Genomic DNA, 10,403 nt, shown 5'->3' with positions numbered 1-10,403 from the left:
AGAGGAGAATGGAGGAGAAGGGATTGCAGCGTGACCATCCCCCCTGGGGAGGTGATTTCTCACTTTCTGTCTCTATGTCTCTCTCTGTCTGTCAGGCGAGCGCACGCGCCCTATAGCGAAAATCTCTCCAAAAAAAAAAAAAGTGTATTTACTCTTCTACAACACAATTCTTTATAGTATTTTATTATATGAATATACTAAAATTTAATTGATCCTTTCTTGGACATGAATTTTTTGTTTCCATCTCCACTGTAAGCAATAGCACAATCCATATTTTTGTTTGTAAAGTACATTTTTGATTCCTTATGATAAACTAGAAGTAGAATTGCTAGATCAATAGGTATGTGCACTCTTACAAGATTTTTTTGTTAGTGTGTCTAATATACATGTCCAAATTGCTGCCTGGCAACATGCCAGCAACTCCGAGAATGCATGAGAATACTTGCTTCCCCTAATGCAGGGCTTGAGGGTGTAAGCCTCCACTTAGATGTGACTGCCGGCTCTCCCTTGATTGTCTCTGTATTTGTTCCCCGTCTATCTCATACAATGTCCTATCTACTTTTCTAGTTCCCCTAATTTCCTTTTCTTTATGGTGGACTTTTGAGTTTACAAGTTACCTGCTTCTTCCCAGGCTTACTATGGGAACTACGAAATCATCTAAGAAGCACACTCCGTCATGAGGACAGCTGCTTTAATGCACCTGCAGAGCGGTGTTCCAAAGTTGGAGGTGTAACGAAGAAGGAAGCCAAGGAACAATATCGGTCAGTGCTCTGTGAGCAACTACTGGCTCCAGTCCTCAATTAAGATGATTATAGCTACAGTGATGTGGACAGAGGAAAGGCCAGGGCAAACCCAGATCCAAGGAGAACTGGCAGGAAGAGGGAGAGCAGCAGGGAGATTGGAGAAGTGCTGAGGACTTGAGGACTGACCAGACCTCTTTAACCCTCAGACATCCCTGAAAGACAGCAATACCATTGCTAATTGAGGAAACCAAAGCTCTGTGGGGTACCCACCACCACACAGCTGCAGCTGGAACTCACAAGGCCTGGCTACATCTCCCTGGCCACGTCATAATCTCTCTGCAGATGATGACACATGGCACAAGGGATATCTGGACCATGGCTCCACTCCACTCCTTGGTTCTGTGACCTGAGTGAGCTCTTACTGCAGCCCCTGCCCCACAGGTGAGAAGCAGCACATACAGGTGGGTGGACAGGTAAGTAAGTGCTACCCTAAGCCCATGTCCTGCATGAGAGCAGCTCAGTAATCCTTGGAGCCCTTTACGTTGGTAGGTGGTCCTTGCCCTTAAACACTGATGCCCTCCATCCAGCTGGCCCCAGGAGTGGACAACAGCTGTCTCCAGGGGGCACATCCCAAACAGCTCCTGCATGTTCCCCTATAACTACGCTCCCTCAGCAGCCATTCCCACTTCAGTAGCTTCTTCTACTTGTTTCTCCAGTGACTACTGACTTTTCTCTCTTTCTCACACTTCACATCCAACTATCAAGTAGGGTCTGCTCCCCAAGAAAATCCAGAATCCAGGTTTTCCTCACCTGCTCCATTACATTGATCCAAGACGTAATTGTTTACTGGGTGACTATGGTAACCCCCAACCAGTGTCCCCTCCTTACTGCCCCTCAGTTACTGGCTCCACACAGTGACCAGGGGAACTTACAAAGATAGAAGTCAGATCACTGAACTAACACCCTTGCTCAAAACCCTCTGCAGGCTTCCCATCTCACTCCAATTAAAGGGCAGAGTTCACAAAGGCTGGTGAGCACCAACTTGCTCTGCTCCCCCACCTCCACCTCCACCCCCACACACAGCTCTCTCCCGTGAGTTTAATCTTCCACTCTCCCCTCCACATGCTGACCACAATGGTTTCCTTGCTTTTCCTCAAAACACAACACATGCTCCTGCCTCAGCAATGCTGTGCTGCTGACCCTCGCTAGCTCCTGCTCGATCTCTACAGAACTCATGGCTCCCTCCCTCCACATCTCTGCCAGATGGCATGTAAGTTATCAGAGAGGCTGTCCCTGGACCACTCTGCATCAAATGATTATTTACCCCAACCAAGCCTCTTCCCATTAACCTGTTCAAATACACTTCCTGGTATTCATCATGATCAACATGGTGAATTTACTTGCTTATGTTTGGCCATCCTAGAAGTGTCAATCTCTCAGACGGAATTCCTCTGACTATTTATGTGTCTAGAACCCTGAGGCCCTCAGGGAATATTTACTGGGCAAACGGATGAACGAATGACATGGTTAACTCCAGCTACACACTTTATTCACTGCTGCTGGTTGCCTCTTCCCAACGATTCAGCTCTCTCTCTCTGAGAACAGACCATGTCCTCATCTTGTCATCCCTCAACAGAACTCACTAAGATTCTGAATGGAGAAGTGCTCAAGACGTAACTGAGTGTAAGAGAAGGAAACCCCAGGAAGATGAAACCTTTGTTTCCTTACATTACACTGCCAGATACTGGTACAGCTAGAACCTGTGATGCGCTGGGAACAATCCCAACCACATGAGAAGGTTCTGGGTTCAAGTCCAGAGACCTCCCTGAGTATGCCAAGCATGTACTTGTTCATGTTTTGGAGCTGGCTGAGGGCTGGGAATGGACTGTAACATTAGGGCTGCTGGGGGTGCCTGTATCTCTTTCTTGCTCATTCATAGAATAAATAAGTAAATAAATAAATAAATAAGCTTGGAAAAAAAGAGAGAAAATTTCATATAAATTGGATCTTAAATTGAGCATAGTGAAAGGGTATTCACTTCCCGAGGCTGCTCCAATGGACTACACAAACTTGGTGGTTTACAACAGAAATTGGTTCTCTTACAATTCTATAGACTGGAAGTCTGAAATCAGCTCACAGGGCTGGAATCAAGGTGTTGACAGGCCTGCACTTTCTACAGAGGCTCCAGGGGGTTCTGTCCTTGGCCCCTTTGGCATAGCCTTCTGTCTTCTTTGGAAGTATCTTCCTTCTCTTCTCTCCAAAGAGTTCATGTGATTGCATCTAGGAACCTCTCAGATAATACCAGGTAGTCTTCTCCTCTAACGATCCCCAACTTGATTCTTAACCACATCTTTTTTTTTTCCTTTCGAGGATTTTTGCTGTTGTTGTTGTTGTTGTTTACTATAGGGTATGTGCACTCGCTGGAGAGACAGAGAGAGAAAGAGAGACGGAGGGAAGATATCACCCCCTGGGGAGATGGCCATGCTAAAATCCCTTCTCCTCCATTCTCGTCTGGGGATTTGGGGCATGCAAGTACATGCAGCCAGTGCGAGTTTCAGGCCACCGGGTCTGGGACTTAAACTGTGGTCAGCCGTGTGGGAGTCTATGCCACCTGCTGGCCCCCTTAATCACATCCTTTACCACATAAAGTAGTATTCACTCTTGTCGTATAATGAAATATTTACAGGTTCCCGGAATTAGGACCTGCTATCCTTGAGGCCGTTATGCATCCCACTAGAGAAAACATTCCTAGTAGCAATCAGCGAACTTCTAATGTGTCTCCACAGTCTGGTTTTCTTGTCTTTTCCCGTAAGAAAAGGGAATCACAACTCTAAACAAAGGAGAAAGCCACTAAGTGCTCTTGAAATATCAAGAATCTGTTTATTGGATGAGTAATCACAAATGTAGGAAAGGGAGACTGGGAAACCATCTTTAAAATCCTACACTTATAGGCACAATTTCTTTCTTGTTGCCCTAAGTATAAATTAGGCTGTATTCATTTAACTCATGAAAACGCAACTGCTCGCTGTTTCAACTTCCAGTTTCTTTCATGACTTTTCCAGAACTTTACATTGTAACCACAATGGCAAGTAACATTTATTAACCAAATGCAATGCAGTAGTCCCCCTTTATTTGCAGGGCATATACTTAAAGACTCGCAGTGGACGCCTGAAATTGTGGATAGTGTTGAATCCTATGTAAACAGGTTGGGTAGCCCTTGTCTGAAATGCTTGGGACTAGAGTACTTCAGACTTTGAACTTCATTGGATTTTGGAATATTTACATATATTGGGTCACTGGAAAAGTCATGATGCATTTTTGCATAGAAAAAAATGTCATGACTTTTCTAACAACCCAATACATACACAAAATAAGATATCTTGGGAATAAGACCCAAGTCTCAATACAGAATTCATCTGTTTCATATCCACTTTATATACATAGCCTGAAGTTAATTTCATAGAAAGTTTGTACTGCACTGTTTTGACTACAACCCATTACCTGAGATCAGGCGAAAAGTTTTCCACTTGTGGCATCATATTGCCACTCAAAAAGTTTTGGATTATAGAGCCTTTTGGATCTCCGATTTTCAAATTAGGGATGCCTAACCTGCACGGTTTCTTTTCCTTAATGATAAAGTTTAGTTTATAAATTACACACAGTAAGAGAGTAATGATAACGAATATTAAAATAGAACATTTATAATAGTATACTGTAATGAAAGTTATGTGAATGTGGTCTCTGTCTCCCAAAAATCTCACTGCACTGTGCTGTACTCACATATTTTAGGACTACAGTTGGTTATAGGTAACTAAATGAAACCTCACAAAACAAAAATATGAGTAAGAAAGGACTACTGTATGTCACATTCTATGCTAAGTGAGCTCTTTAGGTGCACTACCTTTTCTTCTCCCCAAAACTTATGATAACATTTAGTAGAGGGGAAGAGTAATCTTAGAGGTCACATGGGAGGTAAATGGAGGACTCAGAACTGATCCCATCCTGAACTTTTCTAACGGACTTCTGCTGGGATACCTGCGGGTTTCAGGTTTCCTTCCGTTCATTTTCAGCTTGTCTCATGTACATTAAGCAACATTTTTTACAGAGAAGCAATACTTTCGGCTCTCTACTAGCTAATGTAATCGAAACACTGGCTGGCAGGACACGAATGTGAATGAGCTTTGGGCCTCCTTTTGTAAAACAGCTAAATTTCATTTACCCAGGCACATGAGGGTCAGATAATCATATGCCAGAAAATACTTTCAAATCTTATTACTGATAATGAGTCTGAGCCTCCACTCCATCAACTTATTACCAAGCAAGCAGGAGAGGATTTAGTTTGAAAATCTTCTTGATCGACCCTCAATAACTCTAATGGAGAAGCTAAGGGAAATAGAATAAATTGATAATAGAAGAAAACTGGCCCAACCAACAAGACGAATAAGCACATGTGCCATAAACAGCTAAGGCAGCTGGGCTGTGGGAAATTAAATGAAGAAGGAACGAGGCAGCGCCATTCTGAACACGGGGAGTTCATGAACTGCTTTCCATGGCGGAATGAGGCAGCGCCATCCTGAACACGGGGAGTTCATGAACTGCTTTCCATGGCGGAATGAGGCAGCGCCATCCTGAACACGGGGAGTTCATGAATTGCTTTCCATGGCGTGGAAAGGAGCTATTTTAAGACCTGTGCACAAGAAATGATTTGAGCATTAAGCAGTGATCACACTGCAGTGACAGTGCGGTGGTGACATTCGGGTTCCTAGAAGCTATTTCAGAACTCGCATTCCATTGGACCACCCTCAGTGGATGTATCACAACAAGGGTGTATTCTAAAGACATGAGGGTCAGATAATCATATGCCAGAAAATACTTTCAAATCTTATTACTGATAATGAGTCTGAGCCTCCACTCCATCAACTTATTACCAAGCAAGCAGGAGAGGATTTAGTTTGAAAATCTTCTTGATCGACCCTCAATAACTCTAATGGAGAAGCTAAGGGAAATAGAATAAATTGATAATAGAAGAAAACTGGCCCAACCAACAAGACGAATAAGCACATGTGCCATAAACAGCTAAGGCAGCTGGGCTGTGGGAAATTAAATGAAGAAGGAACGAGGCAGCGCCATTCTGAACACGGGGAGTTCATGAACTGCTTTCCATGGCGGAATGAGGCAGCGCCATCCTGAACACGGGGAGTTCATGATCTGCTTTCCATGGCGGAATGAGGCAGCGCCATCCTGAACACGGGGAGTTCATGAATTGCTTTCCATGGCGGAATGAGGCAGCGCCATCCTGAACACGGGGAGTTCATGAATTGCTTTCCATGGCGTGGAAAGGAGCTATTTTAAGACCTGTGCACAAGAAATGATTTGAGCATTAAGCAGTGATCACACTGCAGTGACAGTGCGGTGGTGACATTCGGGTTCCTAGAAGCTATTTCAGAACTCGCATTCCATTGGACCACCCTCAGTGGATGTATCACAACAAGGGTGTATTCTAAAGACAAGCGAAAGCACCTTGACAGAAGTCCCCCAGCCGATGATCAGGGTCACAGTGTCCTTCCAGCAGAGGCTGCAGGGATACATATCCGGGCGAAGACTTATATCGTCCCGGGGCACGTTGGTGATTCTTTGCTTTGAGGTAATATCAAAAATCTTCACGCCCTGGAAAATAAAAGAGCACTGAGTATCCTCTACTTGAGAGAAGGAAAGGAAACAAAATTTATTAGCAGCCCCTGCTACATACCACTGATAACCAGCATGCAAGATATTGAGAGTGTTTATTGAGCACAGCAAGGAGCCATGCAAAGGAAAATGTTCGTCCTCTACACAAGCCCTGTAAGAATCAAAAACGTAAGAAACTTCCACCCTTCTCTATGGACAAAGAAGATTCTGTTACTGGCTGGCGAGTCAAATACAATGTGAAATGGACAAAGAATAGCAGCATTTCTAAACTGACAGACAAGTAACATTTCTAACTGTGTTTTTCAGAAAGGTTTTGAATCTGAAAAACCACCTATGTAAAGAAAACCACACCTGACATTTTAAAGTTCTTAAATGTAAAGAAACATCGAGCAAGCAGCTAACTAAAACAGGAACCCAGAGGCCAGTTTTGTTTACTTTTACTGTGACCCAGGAGAAGTAATAAAAGTTCTCACTGTTGAGGTAGATTCTGGGGAGATTTTGTACCACTAAAACTGCATAGACTTATTAAATTACACCTTAAAGTTCCAGAAGATAAGTCAGACATAAAAATAAATAAATAAATAAATAAAACAACCAAAAAAACCTTTCTACCCAATCAGCATAGAGCAAATTTTAAATAAGTGCAACAGAGAAACGCACAACCCACTTTCCCACTCTCTTAAAGGCAAGCCTGTATTGTAGCTGTGATCATGGTGAGAGTAAGAGAAAGAGCAATATTCTGCACTTGTCTCATATCAACGGTTCTGCCCTTGGCCAATAGGCAAAGGGCACTTGCAAGACCACATCCCCAGTGCAGCCCTTCGATGATTTGGATGGCTCTTCACTTTCTTAGCTACTCTCCATGCCTCGGGTTTCTTACTCTAAAATAAAGTCTAGAATATGTTGGGAATTACTATGTTATGAAAGCCAAGAGCAATCTAATGTCTTTCACCTTCCAGGTAAGATTATCAACTGCCATTTGTATCCTTTAGAAACGATGACTGCGAAGAGCAGCCTCGTTCCCTCTGTGGAATCCCTATCAACTGGCCACCCCTCCGTCAGTGGACAAGCACCAGGAAAACCGAGACATGCGTTTACCATGTTGTTGGCCCAAGCAATCAGATGGCCTCTCCACTTCACACTCCGAATGTTCCCTTCCCCTTCATGCAGGACGGAAGACTTCCACCTGTTCATCCACGACCGTTCAAACAGCAGCAACTAGGGACAAAGCGCAACAATGGAATTTTAGAAGCTGAGAACCACTAGTAGATTTCTTACTTACTACTTCTTGCCTACACTGTGATCAAACAGCAAGTCATTCTCGACATTTTTACATAGAGTTGTAGTTATTCAAAAAGTTCATGGAAAATGCGTAAAGAAAAAACTACATAGCGATTTCAAAAAATTCTGCACCAAAATAAACTTCCACTTTCATTCTATTTTTCTATAAACTTTATGAGTGTTCCTCATACATGATTTGCATTTTGCACAGACTTCCTGGGATATTTTCTCCTGCCAAAGGCATTTAAACAAACTTGGGGGCTAGCCAGTGTCATGACGGTTAAGGCAGCTGAATTAGACATGGCCAACTACATGGTTTGAGCCCTGGACCTGGACGCTTGAAAAACGCAACAGGCACGTGTGTGCATGCCCAGAACCCTGAGACGAAAACGGAGGAGAAAGAACTATGGCATGACCATCCCCCCCCCCCTTGGGTACCTTCTCATTTTCTCTCTGATGAGCACACATGCCCTCTAACAACAACAGAAGTTTGAGTGTTTAAGTCACTACAAGAGAAAGCCACAAGATGGCACCAAAATACCAAGATTCGAGGGACATAATGCACATTAGTTAACCAAGATTGTTACCACGGAAAGTTCTTCAAGGATTGCCTGGGAACCAATTTATTTTGTAAATTGGTAAATCAAAACCTTATACTTTTTCCCTGAAAATAAGATTTTAGTCACAAATTAAACATAATAGTTGGAAACAGTCTATGTTCTTCATTTGACTCAAGATAAATAATTTAACAATGACTTTTAAGCAGTAATTCATGTCACAAAACAAGGGGAATTTGCTTTAGGATTAAGCATCTTTATAAAATTTAGAGAGCTAGGATCTTCCTTTATTTTAAAGGGAAGCATTTATAATTTTAAAAACCTGTTGGGTAGGTTTTAGTATAAAATATATTTGGTCAAAAACCTCCAAAACTGGGAACCAGCAGTTAGTGTAATGGCTATGTCGCTGGACTCCCACCTAGTCGACCGCGGTTCGCGTCCCCGACCTGGTGGCTTAAAACTCACACCGGGTGCATGTGCGTGCATGCCCAAGATCCCAAGAGGAGAATGGAGGAGAAGGGACTGCGGCGTGACCATTCCCCCTGGGGGGGGGGTGATTTCTCGCTTTTTGTCTCTATGTCTCTCTCTGTCTGTCTGGTGAGCGCATGCGCCCTATAGTGAAAACCTCTCCGAAAGAAAAAATAAAAAGAAGAAAAAACCCTCCAAGACTGATGAAGATACAGTTCTAGTCATTCATACATTATTGATACAAACTATCGTTCTTCATATGTCTATGCAATTTAAATCCTTAAAGGCATCTAGTCCTAAAATACAGGTTTACCCTTTAAGAGCAAATGATAATAGAATTTTTAAAAACTCTCATTTGGTTCATCTTACTATACACTGTGTCCCCTCCTCACTTCAAAAGCGGGGGAAAACAGAAAATGGGAGGAAAAGGGTAAAATCACATTTATTTGTATTTCCCATGCATCTTTTTTAATAGTTAGACCTCTATAGTCAGAAGGAGCACAAAGAACAAATAAAAACTCTAAAATGAAATGTGTCCATTTCCACAAGTAAGCAGAGCAATCACTTTTAAAAATGCTGAAAAGTCTGAAGTTTTCTATTCCCCATGCAAAAAGCACAGGGGCCTCAACACTTCCATGTGGAGGTTGGAAGCAGGGGTTTTACTTAACATACGGAGCCCAGGAACCCAGTAAGTGTACCCATAAACGCTCCAAGACAGACCTTCGAGCCCATCTCATCCTCTCCCACCCCAGTTCTCATGCCTCCCTGCTCCATCCCCCCCACCCCCACTGGCCTCCAGTGGTCTGCGATTCACTCTCCCTGCCTAACACACAGAGTAGAGCCAGGGGGGCCCCCACGCCAGACAGCACACAGGGTGACAAATGCAGTCAGTGTGAAACCGAAACGGAGGGGAGAGCCTGAGCACAGAGCTACACAGAGGATCAACGCCACTAAAAACAGGCAGCTGTTCACAATTACTTTAAACATGAGGAACTGATGGGATCACAAGTCCCTCACCCATCTGCTGTAGTCTGCAGTCAGTGGTCCGGACCTGGCCCTGGCGGAGGTGATGGTGAGGAAAGGGCAGGGCATGGTGAGCACCCCATAACCACCTCAGGGAGGAATGGCTGGCTCGATGGCCAGCAGAAAAGCCTGGTAAAACCCAGTGGCCAATTCCTCTCCTTCACCAAGTCCCACCTAAAACTGGCCAACATGGTATTCACAGGAGAAATACAGGGCAGACAGCATGGTGGTGAACACGTCACACTGCAATGCCACCATGGGAAGTTCCTGGTTCAGGTCCTGGGTCCTCCTAGTACACAGTGTGGACCTAGGTCCTGGCTGGCTGAGACGGGGGCGGATGGCAGTATGAAGACCTCCCTATTGGGGCTGCCTGCTTCCTCTCTGCTAGTTTCTCTCATGGAAGAAATAAATAAATTAAAAAAAAAAAAAAGCAAAAAAGAGAAATCTAATTTGCGCTTGTGTTGGAAAAGTTAAATACACTCTAAATTTGAAATTAAAAATTCTGTAAAAAGTGCTCAAATTAGAGCCAAGAGAAGGCCACGATTTAACGAATTCCCAGAACAGAAGCCTGCTTGGAAGCTGTAGGCTGGGTAGGAACCACGAAGCCGAGACAACCCCCAAGCTCAGAGTGCTGAAGGCTGGC

General features: G+C 43.7%; 1 protein-coding gene across 2 annotated transcripts in view; it reads right to left on the bottom strand.

The window, feature by feature from the left end:
* The window catches only part of VPS41 (VPS41 subunit of HOPS complex), a 190,384-nt gene that overhangs the window by 66,196 nt on the left and 113,785 nt on the right, over nt 1–10,403 (bottom strand). For both annotated transcript variants that reach the window (XM_014585758.2, XM_027769762.1), the window contains 2 exons: nt 7,530–7,649; nt 6,264–6,410 (listed from right to left, as the gene is read on the bottom strand). In XM_014585758.2, coding sequence (XP_014441244.1) covers nt 6,264–6,410; nt 7,530–7,649 — 267 coding nt within the window. The remainder of the gene's footprint in view (nt 1–6,263; nt 6,411–7,529; nt 7,650–10,403) is intronic.

This window comes from Tupaia chinensis, unplaced genomic scaffold, assembly GCF_000334495.1.
Source record: "Tupaia chinensis unplaced genomic scaffold, TupChi_1.0 Scaffold000088_1, whole genome shotgun sequence".
Taxonomy (NCBI): Eukaryota; Metazoa; Chordata; class Mammalia; order Scandentia; family Tupaiidae; genus Tupaia; species Tupaia belangeri.
This window is presented reverse-complemented; position numbering and strand designations above follow the sequence as displayed.